Source organism: Orcinus orca, chromosome 3 (genome assembly GCF_937001465.1).
Source record: "Orcinus orca chromosome 3, mOrcOrc1.1, whole genome shotgun sequence".
NCBI classification, from domain to species: Eukaryota; Metazoa; Chordata; class Mammalia; order Artiodactyla; family Delphinidae; genus Orcinus; species Orcinus orca.
In genome coordinates, this window is record NC_064561.1 from 62,346,836 (window position 1) to 62,365,491 (window position 18,656).

The 18,656-nt window shown below is 42.2% G+C and overlaps 1 protein-coding gene and 1 pseudogene across 6 annotated transcripts in view; one reads left to right on the forward strand and one right to left on the reverse strand.

Moving 5' to 3' along the window:
* The window catches only part of PPP2R2B (protein phosphatase 2 regulatory subunit Bbeta), a 456,145-nt gene that overhangs the window by 428,069 nt on the left and 9,420 nt on the right, over window positions 1-18,656 (forward strand). For all 6 annotated transcript variants that reach the window (XM_049708048.1, XM_049708047.1, XM_004280391.3 and 3 more), the window contains one exon: window positions 17,361-17,530. In XM_049708048.1, the coding sequence (XP_049564005.1) occupies window positions 17,361-17,530 (170 nt within the window). The remainder of the gene's footprint in view (window positions 1-17,360; window positions 17,531-18,656) is intronic.
* Window positions 12,856-14,602, reverse strand: LOC105748554 (nuclear cap-binding protein subunit 2-like; annotated as a pseudogene).

Sequence of the window (18,656 nt, forward strand, 5' to 3'; positions counted from 1 at the left end):
GCAGGTTTTTCAGGGACGTCTTCAGGGAGCCAGCGGCCACTGCAGCCCAGAGAAATAAGAGCAGCTTCCCAGAGATGCGGGGGGAGCTCATAAGCCCTGTCCCCTCCCTTTATTGACAGTCTGAGGAAAGAGGAGTATTAACTTCCTATTATTACTATAACAAATGATCACACGCTTGGTAAACTTAGTGACTTAAAACAGTAGAAGGTTATCATCTTACAGTTCAGAAGCCCACAGTGGGCCTCACTGGGTCTGCAGGGCTGGGCTCTTTTGTGGAGGCTCTGCAGGAGGGTCTGCTTCTTGCCTTTTCCAGATTCTGGAGGCAGCCTCCCTTGGCTCCTGGCCCCTTCCTCCATCCTCCAAGCCAGCGATCGCCATCGAGTCCCTCTCACACTGCATCCGTCTGACACTGACTCTCCTGCCTCCTTCTTCACTTAGAAAGACCCTGGGCATTACACTGGGTACTGCCAGGTAGTCCAGCATAATCGACCCATTTTGTTTGTTTGTTTGTTTTGCGGTACGCGGGCCTCTCACTGTTGTGGCCTCTCCCGTTGCGGAGCACAGGCTCCGGACGCGCAGGCTCAGCGGACATGGCTCACGGGCCCAGCCGCTCCGCGGCATGTGGGATATTCCCGGACCAGGGCACGAACCCGTGTCTCTTGCATCGGCAGGCAGACTCTCAACCACTGCGCCACCAGGGAAGTCGATCGACCCATTTTAAGGTCAAGTAGTCAGCAACCTCAATTCCCCTCTGCCATGCACCATAGTCACAGGTTCTGGGGATTAAGGTGTGGACATCTTGGGGGGTAGGAGGTGGAAATGAGCAACTTTTCTTCCTTTAAGGAAGAAGACAAAGCCTCCAGCCATGATAAGGAAGTAAGTGGGCCCACTCCTTGTTGAAGGAAGTGCCGAAGAACACAGGACCTTTTCTGTCTAGCTCACTCTTGTAACCCCAGTACCTGTCAGAGCGCCTCACACCTACCAGGCAGTCAATACACGTTGGTTGAAGAGTGTGTGACACTAATAATATCTGTTAACTTCTGATCATGTGCTGGACACCGTGCTAGGTGGATTCTTACAACCATGCAAAAATGGGAACAGATGTCTGCATTTTCAAGGTAATGAAGCTGAATCTTAGAGAGGAACGAAAACTTGACAAACACAATCCAGCCTGTAAGTGGTGGGGCACGGGTTCCAGCCAAATGTGTCTGACTCCAAAGTCCATTAACGTGTCCTGTACCAGCCGGAAGGACACGCCTTAGTAAATGTCAGTAAATCTTCCTAAGCGATGATCTCATCCTCCAGCTTCCCACATGCGCTCTCTGTGCTGCTAGTCCCAGGGTCCCAGTGTCCCCCCAGAATGTATTTATCACCTCAGGCATTTACGCATGCTGATTGCCCCATCTAGCATGGGAAGCACCCCTGAGACCGCCCCCAGCCAAACACAGTCATCAGGAGTCAGTAAACGGTGGCCTGCAGGCCACCTCTGGCCCACCACCTGTTTTGACACAACTCCAGCAAAGAACAAGGTTTTTACACTTTTAAATGGTTGAACAAAAATCGAAAAAAGAATACTGTTTCATGACACATAAAAATTAGATGACATTGACATTTCAGTGTCTACAAGTAGAGCTTTATTGGAACAGATGCTCATCGGTTTACCTATTGTCTCTGCTGCTTTCATGCTACAAAGGCAGAACTGAGTAGTTGCAACAGGGACCAAACGGCCCTCAAAGCCTAAAATATTTGCTCTCTGGCTCTCTACAGGAGAAGTTTGCCATCCTCTGATCTATCTAGAGCTTACAGGTCATTCAAGGTTCAGCTTGTTATTAAGCCTTCCCCAATCAGACCAGCCCAGATCACACCACACCAGATTGTCTCATCATTTCTGTCCCCTGTGAATTTTTGGTCCATTTTTTTCTGTCTGGAAGAAAAAAATTTTTTTTTGACTCATTCTATCTTCACTTTGAATGATTACTTATTCAGAGGGATGATATCGGGCTTCCCTGGTGGCGCAGTGGTTAAGAATCTGCCTGTCAATGCAGGGGACACGGGTCTGAGCCCTGGTCTGGGAAGATCCCACATGCCGTGGAGCAACGAGGCCCGTGCGCCACAACTATTGAGCCTGTGCTCTAGAGCCTGAGAGCCACAACTACTGAGCCACGTGCCACAACTACTGAAGCCCGTGCGCCTAGAGCCCATGCTCTGCAACAAGAGAAGCCACTGCAATGAGAAGCTCGCGGACCGCCACGAAAAGTAGCCCCCCCTCGCCACAACTAGAGAAAGCCCGCACGCAGCAACGAAGACCCAATGCAGCCAAAAATATATAATAAAATAAAATAAAATAAAAATAAAAGAGATGATATTTATGAATTACAATACATGCAGAAATATTGAGAAAACGGTTATACAAAAGCCAGGGACCAGTGTAACCTCTTCTAGATGAATTGCTGCTGCTTCATCCTGCTATGCATTGTGCTGCTACAGTGTTCACTGTTGAACAGTTATTTGTAGAATTAATGAAGGACTGTATGAAAAGCAAATTGCAAAGGTAGAGCCAAGCTTCGTTGTTTCCCAGTTCCGAATCCTCTGAGTCTTCATCTGATCTAAGTTCCAGTCTCCAGCCCATGTCTGGAGACTATGTCATTAGGCCCATGGTAGTACAATAGCCACTAATTAAATCTTAAACTTCTCTCACTGTCCTCAGCTGGATAAAGGCCAGCATTATTGGTCCATGGGCATTCTTACCCTCCGTGGGAAAATTGTTGGCTGTTTCTCTCACTGGACAGAATTACTGAATGTGTCTTCTGTAGAGTAGAAATTACTGGCTGCATCTCAATCGGCGAGCCTTTCCTCTCCAGGGGCAAAACTGTTGCCTGCGTATATCTCTGAAGGAAAATTGCCAGTTGTGTCCCCATTATGGGGAAATTGTCAACCGTGTCTCCAAACTGAAACGCATGCCAGCTGTGCTTCTGCATAGAAAAAATGTCAGCAGAAGTCGGCGATTTAAAACCCTGTGCGTGATTCTGAGTCTGTTCCTTTTTCGTCCCCCTCCCTGGTTTCCTTTACTCTCCCTCTCATCTGCCTGAGTCATCAGAGCCAGGGTGGTGGTGACATCGTTCAGCACCAAATGAGAGACGCGTGTACCGAGGAAGGCGTATTACAACTGATGGTCCAGAGACAAACTACTGCGTGTCTGTGTAACGGCCCAGATAGAAGACCTAGAAATCAATTTAACAACTGGTAGCTCTTAAGATCTGACCCCAGTGGAAAAACACATCAGGCTTTTGGACTCACTGTACAGCAAGCTTGCCTTACGCAGCACCCACTTCTGCATCGTTGCTGCCTCCCCTGTTATTCTGGGTACACGCCCTATGCTAAGTGCTTGACGTGAGAGATCTCATCTGTCCCACAACCGCCCTAGAAGGTAGAGACGCCTCTTATGTCCATTTGACAGATAAGGAAAATGAAGCTTGGAAGAAGGAGTCAAGCCACCTGTCCAAGGCTTCCTAACGTATAAGCAGCAGAGCGGGATTTCTCCCCAGGCCTGCTGAACTTGGAACCACCTGTGTGCTTAGCCCCCATACTGAATGGGATGGAGGCCTTGGGTCCCCCTCCTGACCCTCCATCTTGGGCATGAGTTCCTGTGCAGTGTCCAGTGTGAGGTCCAGAGGAAGCAGCCCACCCACGGTCAGCCTTTACCTGTGGTTTCCCTACTTTCTTTCTTCTGCTGTCCCAGACTCCACACCCAGCACACTGCATGCTTCCTTTCTACTTTTGCCCCACTTGTAATAAATGTAGTTTTAGCTTTAGCTTCTCTAAAGTCAGCAGTTTTCTTCTTAACTCTTCCTCTCTCTTATTTGTGATTTCAACTCTTGCCCATGAGTTTCTGAGACCTCATTCATGTAGCCAATCACCTGAACTGTCTCGGGTGAATAGCCCTGTGCCAGGCACCGTGAAGGATAACATCAAACACAAGATACTTTCAGCTCCGTGCAGAGGTATTCATGTCTGTACATGTTAGAACACAAAACATTGTCTGTACAGGACACCTAATACAGCCTATAGGATTTGAAAGGAAGTGTCAGTAGCACTGTAACCCAAAATGTATTCTGGGGAACTCCATTCTAGAGAGACGCTGGCTGCAAGTGATTTTCTAAAAAAAATAAAATGGAATGGGGAAGAGGGCTGTGGTGTGATCCAATAAGATCTGAAATCAGGATTAAGGCAGTGGTTCTCAACCAGGGGCAATCATGCCCCGCTGGGGGACAGTTGGCAATACCTGGAGCCATTTTTGGTTGTCCCCGTTGGGTCATGGGGCTTAGTGAGCTGAGGCCAGGGATGTTGCTAAACATCCTAAAATGTCCCAAACTTTCTGGCCCCGAATTCAGTACTGCAAAGGTTGAGAAAGCTGGATTCCTAGATAAAGAATTTTTTGTTGTTGTTTACCTGCGGGACTTCTCAGCACTTTTAATAGGCTAATTGCATTATCAACCCCCAAAATTGAGTAGGACTTTCCAAAGCTCAGTTGACCTCAGAATCTGGAATCCCTGACGTATTCCTGAGTGTTCTGCTAAAGTCACTGTGGGAAGGATAGCCTAGAGTAATGCGCATTAGTAGAGGAAGCTGACATTGCTTTTTAGCAGTTGTACTATGATGTACCGTGTGTGTTTGTGTGTGTGTTTCTGCTTGGAGATTGTAGTGCTTTTAAAATAGTGTCCAAATAACTCATTAGTTTTGAAAATTATCCCTTTTTTTTGAAATATACTTTCTATTCTTTTCTCTTTTTGTTGCATTTGGTAGCTCCAATTACATGTATAATTAACCTTTATCAATATATTCCCTGTGTCCCTGATATCTTTTTATACTTTCTATTCTCTAATCTGTTCTTTTGAGGGAGATACATTCTCCACGTATTCTAGTTCACTCATTCTCTCTTTAGTTGCTAAATGCATTTATTGTGTTCTAATTGCGCTTGTTTCATTATGATTTCCATTTAGTTCTTTTTAATATATTTTCTAATTATCTGTGAAAATTCTTACTTGGGCATTTTATTTGTTGAAATTATGAAACACTTATTTTAACATGTGTGTGTGATGTGTCCATTATCCATGTTTACTTGCTGTTTTACTCTCTGTGAAAAGAAGTTAGTCGTGTCTAGTTTCCCTGGTAGAGTATATCATTAATAAAAAACTGACAATTTTTTTTTTAAAACTTGTAGTTGAAATACAAGACCAGTGGGATTCGTAGACCTCTTATTATCTCAGAGCTGGGAGGGACCTGGTTGGCAATCCTACCTCCTTCATATTATAGACAAGGAAACAGGGCCAGAGAGTTGATGGTTGCCCAGTCATTCAAATGAGAGGCAGTAGGGCAGAGGTTAAGAGCATAGGCTAGAAGCAGACTGAGTTCAAATCCTGGCTGTGCGTCCTAATAGCTATAGAACCTCTGTGCCTGAGTTGACTGATTGTACTGATTTGTGGAAAAGGAAAAGAGTATCTGTGAATATCAAATGAGTTAATACATGTAAAGCACACGGCACAAGTGCTCAACAGATTGTAGGTGTTATTAAGAGCTGGCTCATTTGTGTTTAGCCTAGACTCCAACCCAGCATCCCTGACTCCCAGTCTGATGTTCTTTCCAGTATCCCTTGATGGGCACAGGAAGAGGTAAGCAGGAACAGAGGCACAGACGTGGGAATGCACGGGTATATCTAAAAGATGAGGGAGCTCACTTTGACTTGATTGTTTAAACAGAAATGATGCTGACAACGCGAGGAAAGGCAGGTTGTGGAGGCAGGGTAACAGGCAGATGGTCAGTAGAAAGCCCACCTCTACTATTCACTACCTGCGTGATCCTGGGCAAGGTACTCAACCTCTCCTGGTCTGTCTCATCTATAAATAAGGACAGTGAGAGGACCTTCCTCATAAATTTGAGCATCAAATGGGATAATTTATGCAAAGCAGGAGGACCAAGAAAGGGTAGCAGGTGTCATGATCATCACTGTTAATGTTGTTACTGGGGTCTCCAAGACACAAGACACAAGCTCCCTGTTGGTGATTCTGACACATCCCCAATGAGTAGGTCTGTGCTATTAGGATTTTCTTCAAGGCTGCTTCCTCTCTCTACCATGGTTCTCTTCATTTCTTCTCTTGATGTCTTTATTTTCTAGAAACTGGTAGAAAACTGCAGATCAGCAGGATTTCTAATGCCAAGGCAAGGGTCTTTAGGAGAAATACCAGTTCTGATTTGTCTCAAGATGTGTCACTCAAGCACTGGATACTATCGTACCGCCTATTCAGTAAATTACACGGAACCCAGTGATGTTCCATTTGCATTCCACTAGCTGGTTCCCCAGCACCCTTATTCCCCACTGGGAAAGCAGTAAAATCTCACCTTTTCACATCTGCAGTGAAAATCCTGTAATTGTTTAATGTTTGTCTCTTCCTGTAGCCTGTGAGTTCCATGGTGGTAGGAAGGGGTCTCTGTTGTTCCTTGTGTCCTTGGCATATAGCACGGGACCTGGCATGTATCACCCGACAAATACTTTTCATGTTCTAGGTGACGTACTACGTGTAGTGCATGTGTGTGCATGCACATAAAAGACACTTAGATAGCTGATAAATGATTGCTCAGCCTGAATTGGTGCAAACCTTGAATTACAGACGGCTTGTATTATTTTCACACTTTTCAAGGACTTAAACAAATTTGAAGTGAATAGAGTATCGCTTAGATAAACAGATCATGAAAGGAACCTAGTAGGTAGGTATTATTTTCATTTAAAAATTTAAATGGATTATCAGTATTCATTCATTTAACATATTTACTGAGCACCTCCTATGTTCCAGGGGATACAGCAGAACAAAACAGACAGAAACCCCCACCCTCATAGAGCTTGTATTCTATTAGGAAAGACAAATAATACATATTAAATGTCAGTGCACATAAACTGGGGGACAGGGACAGAGGGAGGAAAGACTGACTCACTGCAGACAGGCCACGGGGATTAGAATCCAGGGGTGAGAGACGACCTGATGGCCTGGGCTTCTTGTGATGTGTTGACAGGGTCATTCAAAGTCCTGGGGGCTCCAAACTACACTTGCTAATGACGGGGTAAGGCTTGAACTCATGAGCCCTTGGTACAGAAGCTGTGCTCTTAAGTGTTTGAAACGAATTCATTCTCTTAAGGACTTGGGCTGTGTAGACAGGCTAGAGTAGGACTGAGAGCATTAAGAGCCCTTCCACTAACTTTCATCTAATTAATGCACAATAAAAAATACTTAGTGCAATAACCAGGAAAAAGAAAGAGCCTTCCGGCTTTATAGTCCCATGATGCTATATAGATTCTACCCTGCTATTTTCTTACAGCTCCTAAAATAAGGTCTCGTAGATGGTACAAGGCAGAATTCCATCATGATTAAGAACAGAGACTTTGAAGTTAGACCCAAGTTCAAAATTCAGCTCTTCCTCGGTTGAGCTACTTGATCTTGCTGTGTTGTCCGTGGACAGGTTGCAAAGCCTCTCTGTGCCTTAGTTTTCCACATCTATAAAATAAGAAATCATGGTTCCCACTTCATAGGTTTGTTGTAAGGATTAAATGAGATAAAACATGCAAAGCATAGGGCCTAGAACATAATAAGCTTCCCAGAAACAGTAGTTATTGACACCATTAAATATTGTTGCTGAATGAATGAAAGGAGTTCATGGAGTTGATATTAAGAATTGGATAAGCATAAACATGTAATGAACTACAAAGTGCTGTGCTGGTGGGTATGTTATCTATATCCTGGCCTCTACATTCTACATAAATAATTAGCGATACATGGCTTGATTAAAATTTTTCTTTCATTTCACCTCCATTTTCTGGGGCTGTCACTTTAAGCCTTTACAATGTTGCTACACTGGCCTGCTGGTATGCCAAACATTTGGAGAACAGAGTCCTAGGTATAACCTTGTAAATATTCTTTACTTCATTTCAATATCCCCAGGTTCTGTAGTCCTCAGTCCCAAATTCTCGAGTCTTTTAATTGAAGTATAGTTAACTTACAATGTTTTGTTAGTTTCAGGTGTACAGCAAAGTGATTCAGTTCTACATATATATTATTTTTCATATTCTTTTCCATGATAGTTTATTCCAGGATATTGAATATAGTTCCCTGTGCTATACAGTAGGACCTTGTCATTTATCTTTTATATAGTTTGTATCTGCTAATCCCAAACTCCTAACTTATCCCTCCCCACCAAGAATCTTAGTAAATGAAATATGATTGGCTAATACGGAACCAATGCATGCTTTTCATGATAAAAAATAGCGACTGACGTTTATTGAGGACCTGCTATGTGCCAAGCAACATGCATGTCCACTCTGCAGCTGGGAAAATGGAATCTCAGAGTAGTAAATAAAATGTGGACAGCTGGGGGGCTTCCCTGGTGGCGCAGTGGTTGAGAGTCTGCCTGCCGATGCAGGGGACACGGGTTCGTGCCCTGGTCCAGGAGGATCCCACATGCCACGGAGCTGCTGGGCCCGTGAGCCATGGCCGCTGAGCCTGCGCGTCCGGAGCCTGTGCTCCGCAGCGGGAGAGGCCACAGCGGTGAGAGGCCCGTGTACCGCAAAAAAAATAATGTGGACAGCTGGTAAATGACAGAGGCAGGAATTGACTGCCTCCAGGTGTGTAGTTTCCAGAGCCCGTCCCACTTACTGCCTCAAGCTTGCCTTACAGATGCACTGAGTAGGGGGTGACCAAGCCTCAGGGCCCCCATTCCTCTCTGTATGGGGATGTTTGTATGGGGCACGTGTGGAGTTTCTAAGTCCCCAGTCCTAATGAGATTACGTTGAATAGAAACTAAGGTGAAAATCTAGTTCTCAACTCTGAGGATACCAATCAGAGTCCAGGGGCCTTCATTCGTGCTCCATCAATGTCCAAGGGAAATGGGCACAGACTGAGACGAGGGGTCAGAGACTATATTGACTTCATGTTTTTCTGTTTCAATAGGTTTTTTACTTCTCAAGTTCAATTCTGATTGATCAGTTTTTTTGTTGTTCTTTTACATGGTTCTGTGAAAATTAGTATTTTGGTTTGACTTATGGTTTAATTCAGCAAGGTTTGAAAGACAACTCATTATATTAGATTATATTAGATTTTCTACAAAGAATTTGGGTTTTTAAAAATTTTTTATTTTATATTGAGGTATAGTTGATTAACAATGTTGTGCTAGTTTCACGTGTACAGCAAAGTGATTGTTATACATGTGCATGTGTCTATTCTTTTTCAAATTCTTTTCCCATTTAGGTTATTACATAATATTGAGCAGAGTTCCCTGTGCTACACAGTAGGTCCTTGTTGGTTATCTATTTTAAATATAGTAGAGTATATATGTCGATCCCAAACTCTCAATTTATCCTTCCCCTACCTTTCCCCTTTGGTAACCGTACGTTTGTTTTCTATGTCTGTGAGTCTGTATCTGTTTTGTAAATAAGTTCATTTGTATCATATTTTAGATTCCACATATAAGTGACATCCTATGATATTTGTCTTTCTCTGACTCCACTTAGCATGATAATCTCTAGGTCCATCCATGTTGCTGCAAATGGCATTATTTCATTCTTTTTTAGGCTTATTGATACTCCATTATATATATGTACCACATCTTCTTTATCCATTCATCATCGACAGATGATGGACATTTCGGCTGCTTCCATGTCTTGATTATTGTAAACAGCACTTTCTTGTGGTATCTTTGTCTGGTTTTGGTATCAGGGTGATGGTGGCCTCATAGAATGAGCTTGGGAGTGTTCCTTCCTCTGCAACTTTTTGGAAGAGTTTCAGAAGGATAGGTGTTAACTCTTCTCCAAATGTTTGATAGAATTTTCCTGTGAAGCCACCTGGTCCTGGACTTTGTTTGTTGGAAGTTTTTAAGTCACAGGTTGAATTTCATTACTTGTGACTGATCTGTTCATTGTTCATATTTTCTATTTCTTCCTGGTCCAGTCTTGGGAGATTGTACCTCTCTACGAATTTGTCCATTTCTTCTAGGTTGTCCATTTTATTGGCATAGAGTCTCTTATGATGCTTTGTATTTCTGCGGTATCCATTGTAACTTCTCCTTTTTCATTTCTAATTGTATTGATTTGCGCCCTCTCCCTTTTTTTCTTGATGAGTCTGGCTAAAGGTTTATCAATTTTGTTTATCTTCTCAAAGAACCAGCTTTTAGTTTTATTGATCTTTGCTATTGTTTTCTTTGTTTCTATTTCATTTATTTCTGCTCTGATCTTTATAATTTCTTTCCTTCTACTAACTTTGGGTTTTGTTTGTTCTTCTTTCTCTAGTTCCTTTAGGTGTAAGTTTAGGTTGTTTATTTGAGATTTTTCTTGTTTCCTGTGGTAAGATTATATTGCTATAAACTTCCCTCTTAGAACTGCTTTTACTGCATCCCACGGGTTTTGGATCATTGTGCTTTCATTTGTCTCTAGGTATTTTTTAAATTTCTTCTTTGATTTCTTCAGTGATCTATTGGTTGTTAGTAGCATATTGTTTAGTCCCCATGTGTTTGTGTTTTTTACAGTTTTTTTTCTTATAATTGATTTCTAGCCTCATAGTGTTGTGGTGAAAAAAGGTGCTTGATATGATTTCAATTTTCTTAAATTTACTGAAGTTTGATTTGTGACCCAAGATGGGATCTATCCTGAAGAATGTTCCATGTGCACTTGAGAAGAAAGTATAATCTGCTGTTTTTGGATGGAATGTCCTAAAAATATCAGTTAAATCTATATGGTCTATTGTGTCATTTAAAACTTGTGTTTCCTCTGTTTTGATGATCTGTCCATTGGTGTAGGTGAGGTGTTAAAGTCCCCCACTATTATTGTATTACGTTAGCATTTGCCTTAGGTGATCCTATGGTGGGTGCATATATATTTATAATTGTTATATCTTTTTCTTGGATTGATCCCTTGATCATTATGTAGTGTCCTTCTTTGTCTCTTGTAACATTCTTTATTTTAAAGTCTATTTTGTCTGATACGAGTCTTGCTACTCCAGCTTTCTTTTGATTTCCATTTGCATGGAATATCTTTTTCTATCCCCTCACTTTCAGTCTGTATGTGTCCCTAGGTCTGAATTGGGTCTCTTGTAGACAGCATATATATGGGTCTTGTTTTTGTATCCATTCGGCCAGTCCATGTCTTTTGGTTGGGGCACTTAATCCATTTACATGTTAGGTAATTATCAATATGTATGTTCTTCTTGCCATTTTGTTAATTGTTTGGGATTTGTTTATGTAGGTCTTTTTTTCTCCCCTTCCTCTTTTGTTCTTTTCTCTTGTGATTTTTCTTTTCTATAAGTTGGTCCAATTTTATTGAAATCTGTTACAGAAGACAATTCAAATAGGAACCACTGTCTGTGGTTTTAAGACCTGTAGAAATCTGAGTTACGTTTTACTGCAAAATATAAAATACATTAATTCAAACTACAGTGTAAAAAGATTTTATTATTAATGAATTGTATGTCCTCATTAAATTAGATATTTGCAAATGTTTTCCTAAATAGTTACAGCTAATTTAGAGATATCTTTTAAAGTTCAAATAGCTAGTTTAAATTTGAGAAAACATACACTTACTGTAACATGAAAGATGTTCACATTGAGACACTTCAGCCCCAACTTCACAAACTACTAGAAATTAGAGGATACTTTGTTGCTAGAGGAAAAAATATCACTTACATCGGGGAAAATTATACTAGACTACCAGTTTAAAATAAGCAATAGTTCACATAATATTAGAGAAATTCTCTCTTGCCTTACAAATGCAAGATAAATCCTCTAGACTCCCTTCTCTGTAGAGACCACCAGCTCACTACCCAGGCTCTAAAACTTAGCACAATTAGGGAAAAAACAGACAGACTTCAGTATGAGAATTAGCCAAAACATTTCCCGAGGGAAGCATTTCTGATTCTGTTTTTGTTAAGCATTCTCTTGATCTTTAAGCTTTTTTTTAAAACAAAACAAAAAATCCCACTCAATCCCCAAGATCAGTTTGAAAATGAAAAAAAATAGGTCTGCTGGCTCTCACATCAACCTTCATCATGTCAAGGCAATGGTTTAACTCACATCTCCTGATATTTCCTCCCCATTTCCTACTGACAGCATCCCCCCTTGCCCTTAGAGTAGTAGAGGTTCCCTGTAATACAGATCCTTGGTCTTTTTAGCGTTAGCTAAAACACGTATTTTGAAAACTGTGTTTAGTAAATACCCTTCTAGTCCTGACCTAATTTCCTGATATATAAAGCACATAAGAGGTGGTGTCCCCTGCGACTGTCTAATGCTTACCAACTATTTAGGAAGTTCCCTTCACTCTTTAAGTTTGCCTTTAGAGATTAAAATTCAACATAGAAAAACAATCAGTTATCAAACATCTATTCCTAATTTAGAGTAAAGCTACATTACATAGCAAAACTCCACTTATTAAACTCTATCTCATGCAAACTTAAAATTTTAAAAATAGTAATTCCAGGCCCCAAGGTAGACCATGAACCTACTTAGATGCAAACGTGGTAAACACTTAAAAAAATTTTTTTTAAATCTTCCTAAAAGAAGTGTGTTTTTGGCTTATCAACATTATTCATGAAGTCTGTTGCTAAGGAACACAATGTTTGACCTGGTAACAGAAATCATTCTGGTAATCTGACACATGACTAAGAGGCTAAGACCATAGAATTAAAGGCATTCTTTTGGATTCTGTCCTTTAATAATTTTTAAGTGGAAAACCATGAAGAGGCTTCCAGCTCCGTAGAGACATTGATGAAAACTAGGTAAAAATGGGCAGGTGTGCAGACCTTGGGTAACGCACATCAGATTCAATAGGCCAAAGGAGTGTGTTTTTCATGACGGGGCTCTCACCACTCACAGGTTTTGGGCCAGTTTTCCATAGCCTCCTCTCCCAGCATCATAGTCCTGACGATACTCATCTCGTACATGGCCTCCAGAACGCCCACGGCCATACTGCCTGCCCTCCTTAAAGCCTGTGTCCCAGTCTGTGCGAATGATCCGGTCATCCAGACGCATTCCATTTACGTACCACGTGGCATTTTCTGTATCTGCTCTTGAACAGTGCTCCACAAAGCAGAACCCACATGCTGTTTTCTTCATTTTATCCAGGCCCATGACGATTTTCTCTCTGTCACCACTTTTGCTGAAGAGTTCATAGATTTGTTCTTCAGTTGTGTATAAGAGGAAAGATTTCCAACATGTGGTGTACAGCTTTCCTTCAGTAGTTAATTTTTCCTGTTCTTCACTGTCACCCCGGCAGTGCTGGTCCTGGTACTGGCTCAGCTCGACATAGGAGTCACTGCACCTTCAGGAAGCCACCCGACATAGCGCACAATGTGGCCGAGGAGGCCACCTCTGTGAGAATCTTCTCTTGTGATTTGATGACTAACTTTAGTGTTGTGCTTGGATTCCTTTTTTCTTTTTTGTGTGTGTATCTATTGTAGATTTTTGGTTTGTAGTTACCATAAGGTTTTGATATAGCAGTCTATATTTAAACAAGATTGTTTTAAGACGCTGCTCTTTTAATTTCAAATGCATTTCCAATATCCTGCATTTGTACTCTCCTCTTCTTACGCTTGCTGGTTTTGATATCACATTTGTATGTGGATGATTTCCTACCTTTACCAGTGAGCTTTTCCATTTGTAATTTTCTTGTTTCTACTTGTGGCCTTTTCTTTTCTACCTAGAGAAGTTCCGTTAGCATTTGTTGCAAAGCTAGTCTGGTGGTGCTGAATTCTCTTAGCGTTTGCTTGTCTGTAAAGCTTTTGATTTCTCTGTCGAATCTGAATGAGAGCCTTGCTGGGTAGAGTATTCTTGGTTGTAGTTTCTTCCCTTTCATCACTTTAAATATATCGTGCCACTCCCTTGTGGCCTGAAGAGTTTCTGCTGAGAAGTCAGCTGATAACCTTATGGGAGTTCCCTTGTATGTTATTTGTTGCTTTTAATACTTTTTCTTTGCCTTTAATTTTTGTCAGTTTGATTACCATGTGTCTCGGCTTGTTCTTCCTTGTGTTTATCCTGCCTGGGATTCTCTGCACTTCCTGGACTTGCATGACTGTTTCCTTCCCCATGTTAGGGAAGTTTTCAGCTATTATCTCTTCAAATATTTTTGCAGGTCGTTTCTCTCTCTCTTCTCCTTCTGGGACCCCTATAATGTGAATGTTGGGGTGTTTAATGTCCCAGAGGTCTCTCAGACTGTCTCTATTTCTTTTCATTCTTTTTTCTTTATTCTGTTCTGTGCCAGTGATTTCCACCATTCTGTCTTCCAGCTCACTTATCCATTCTTCTGCCTCACTTATTCTGCTATTTATTCCTTCTATTGTATTTTTTATTTTAGTTATTGTATTGTTCATCTCTGTTTGCTTGTTCTTTAGTTATCCTAGGCCTTTGTTAAACATTTCTTGTATCTTTTCGATATGTGCCTCCATTCTTTTTCTGAGATCTTGGATCATCTTCAGTATCATTACTCTTTTCCAGGTAGGTTGTCCATCTCCACTTTTAGTTGTTCTTGTAGGTTTTTATCTTGGTCCTTCATGTGGAACATAATCCTCTGCTGTCTCATTTTGTCTAACTTTCTGTGATTGCAGTTTCTTTTCCGCAGGCTGCAGGGCTGTGGTTCTTATTGCTTCTGCTGTCTGCCCCCTGGTGGATGAGGCTGTCTAAGAGGCTTGTGCAGGTGTCCTGGTGCAGGTCCTGCTGGTGGACAGAGACATGTCAGGGGGTGTGTTTAGCAAGTAGCTGTGTGCTCAGGAAGACTTTAAGCTGCCTGTATGCTGATGATGGACATGGCTGTGTTCCTGCCATGTTGGTTGTTTGGCATGAGGCATCCCAGCACTGGAGCCTAAAGGCTGTTGGGTGGTCTTGGTGAGAAAATGGTGGCCTCTGGGAGGGCTCACACCAATGAGTACTCCCCAGAACTACCACCGCCAGTGTCTTTGTCCCTGCAGTGAGCCACAGCTGCCCCCCCACCTCTGCAGGAGACCCTCCAATACTAGCAGGTAAGTCTGGCTTAGGCTTTTATGAAGCCACTGCTTTTTCCCCTGGGTCCTGGTGCACACAAGAGTGGGGTTTCTGTGCCCTCCAAGAGGGGAGTTTCCATTTCCCCCAGTCCTGTGGAATTCCTGTGGTCAAACCCTGCTGACCCTCAAAGCCAGATTCTTTGGGGCTCCTCCTTCTGTTGCCAGACCCCCAGGCTGGGGAGGTTGATGTGGGGCTCAGAACTTTCACTCCTGTGGCAGAATTTCTGTAGTAAAATTATTTTCCAGTTTGTGGGTCACCCACCCAGCAGGTATGGAGCTTGATCTTACTGTGGCTGTGCTCCTCCTACTGTCTTGTTGTGGCTTCTTCTTTGTCTTCGGATGAAGGATATCTTTTTTGATAGGTTCCCTCATTTTTTGGTTGATGGTTGTTCTGCAGTTAGTTGTGATCTTGGTGTTTTTGTAAGAAGAGCTGAGCTCACATCCTTCTTCTCCACCATCTTGTCTCCGCCTATAGATTTTCTACATAGAATTTGATAATGACTCTGTGAGTGTGTTGAACGGGCAGGAACGAGGAAGCCTTGGGGGATGAGTTACTCAGTAACCTGAAGACTGATGTTTGGTTCAGCCTAAAATTGTGATCGAAACGCTTATTAAATGGAACCATACTCAATTGCCATTATTGTAGGCCAAAAATAATTAAATGTAGGCAAATATGTATAGCTCAACATCATACATGCTAAGCACCCAGAAGGCAAAGATTTCATTAATTTATCTGGCTTTGGTTCCAATCAAGCAACAACTATTTATTCAATATTTATGTGCAAGAGTCTCAGTACAAAGATGAGAAAAGACACCCTGCCTTCAAGAAGCTCACATTCCTAGTTGAGATAAGCCACGGATTATTAAATGCTAATGTGAGAAATGATGCTTTCATTGGGAGAATACCTGAGCAAATGCTAAGTGAACAGGCCAAACCAAGTGTGATCATTTGGGGCTAAAATAACATGTAAAAGATGAGACACGTGAATCAAGCAAAATATGACACAGTGACGGAGGAACGATCAGGCAGGGCATAAAGATGGGAAACATCAAGATGTATTTTGCACAACCAGTTTGAACGAGAGGAGTTCAAAAACAAGGTTAGAAAGATGAATTAAGGCAGCTTACAATAAGCTTCAGTGTCTTTTATTCCTGTAAGTGCTTTTTAACTCCTGTGAGTGGAAATCAGCTGAATCTGTTGAATGAAATAATAAGCAGCTAGATACCAGCGCAAATGGAAAATATATACAAAAGACGTTGTAGCCAGAGTTTACCTATGCAACTGAGGCACAGAAAAGTTAAGTAACTGGCCCAAGGCCACACAACTGGCCAAGGGTAGTCTGACCTTAAGCCCAAGGCAGTCTGGCAGCAAAGTCCCACTATTAAGCACCATGATCCAAGAGATACGTATACATAGGTCCACACAAATCTTGTGTTTATTCATAGCAGCGTTATTCATAATAGCCAAAAAGTAGAAACAACCCAAGTGCCCATCAACTGATGAATGGATAAACAAAATGTAATATAGCCATACAATGGAGTGTTATTCAGCCATAAAAAGGAATGAATCATGCCACAACATGGATGACCCTTGAGAACATTACACTAAGGGAAGGAAGCCAGTGACCAAAAAAGAATATATAGAGAGAGAGAGAGGGAGGGAGGGAGACTGATTCCATTTGTGTGACATTTCTAGAATAGGCAATTTCATAAAACAAGAAAATAGATAAGTGGTTGCCTAGGGCTGCAGGAGTAGGTAATGGGGAGTAACTGCTAATGGGAATGGAGTTGTTTTGGGTTTTTTACAGGGGATGAGGTAATGAAAATGTCCTAAATTTAGACTTTGTTTATGGTTGCATGATTATACTAAAAAAAAAACCCACCAAACTATAAAATTTAGATGAGTAAATTTTATGGTATGTGAATTATATCTCAAAGAATGGCATAAACAAAATTTTTAAGTGTGTAAGATGACTACAGGTTATAGTATATGCAGTGACACCCAGGAACCATGGGGAAAAGTGAAAGAGTCAGATACATAGACCTGGAGCTTGTGAACCGTCAGTGCCAGAGCTGTGGATGTGACAAGTCCCATGGGAGTCCTTCCATGAGAAACAAAATATGGAAACCAGTGACAGCTTGTTCTGCTGCCAGGGAGCTGACAGTTCTGTTAGCAACTTATATTCTACAGATTCCAGCCCTACTCCAGGTTAGACTGCTGGCTTTCGAGCTGGCCCAAACACGTTAGCATCAGCTGATAAGAATGTACTAAATTTCTTTTGTTTTGCTTTTGTTCTGCAGTTTTTGAAGAGCCGGAAGATCCAAGCAACAGGTCGTTTTTCTCTGAAATCATCTCTTCGATTTCGGATGTGAAGTTCAGCCACAGTGGGAGGTATATCATGACCAGAGACTATCTGACGGTCAAAGTGTGGGATCTCAACATGGAAAACCGCCCCATCGAGACTTACCAGGTACAGACCACCACCCACTAATACGTAGACTGGGCACTTCTTCAAGGGTTCCAAATCAGCCCCTGCCTGCAAAGGCTTACAAAGCAGAAGGATAAAAGACATGTTGAGCCAGTTAAACATCCGGAAATAGCAGGTAGACAGCTCAGTGTAAGTCTGGATAGATCTAGCCTAGAGGAAAGGTCAAGAACCATGCCCTGAGGTCCCAGTGTTTACAGGCTGGGAAGAGGAAATGGATTTGGCAAGAGAGACTGGGGAAAGTGCCAGTGAGGTAGGACGGAAACTGAGAGGAGTCCTGGAAGCCAAGTGAATCGAGGAGGAAGACGTCACCAACTGCTGTATGCTGTTGCTGAATCAAGGAAGGACTGAGAAATGGCCAATTGGATTTAGTAACATGGAGATGGTCAGGCACCTTAATGAAAGAGTTGTAGGTGAAGTGCTAGGAATGAATGTCTGATTGGAGTGGGTTCAAGAGAGACTGTAACTAGAGGATGGGAAACGTAGTGAAATTTTTTTGAATTAATTTATTTTTGGCTGCTTTGGGTCTTCGTTGCTTCCTCTACTTTCTCTAGTTGCGGTGAGCAGGGGCTACTCCTCTTTGTGGTGCACAGGCTTCTCGTTGCGGTGGCTTCTCTTGTTGCGGAGCACGGGCTCTAGGCACGCGGGCTCAGTAGTTGTGGCGCATGGGCTTAGTTGCTCTGTGGCATGTGGGGTCTTCCCGGACCAGGGCTCGAACCTGTGTCCCCTGCATTGACAGGCAGATTCTTAACCACTGCACCACCAGGGAAGCCCTGTAGTGAAATTTTGAAAGAGATTTTGTTCCGAAGAGGAATAGAGAAATGGGGTAGTAGCTGGAATGGAATGCAGGATTGAGGAAGTCATCACAGCTTGTTTTATGCTGATAGGAGTAAGCCCGTAGAGAGGGAGATAATTAATTGAAGCAGTCAACTTCTCAAGGGAATAGATTCCACTGCAGAATTGGACTTAGATGAGGTGGGCAACTCATCCGTCAAAGGAAAGAGTAAACAGCTACAGATGCAGTAGGTTTGTCAATTTTGTGATGGGAACATACAGATGGTTTCTTCTTATTGCTTCTATTTTCCAGTAAAATTTTCCAGTAAAATTAGAA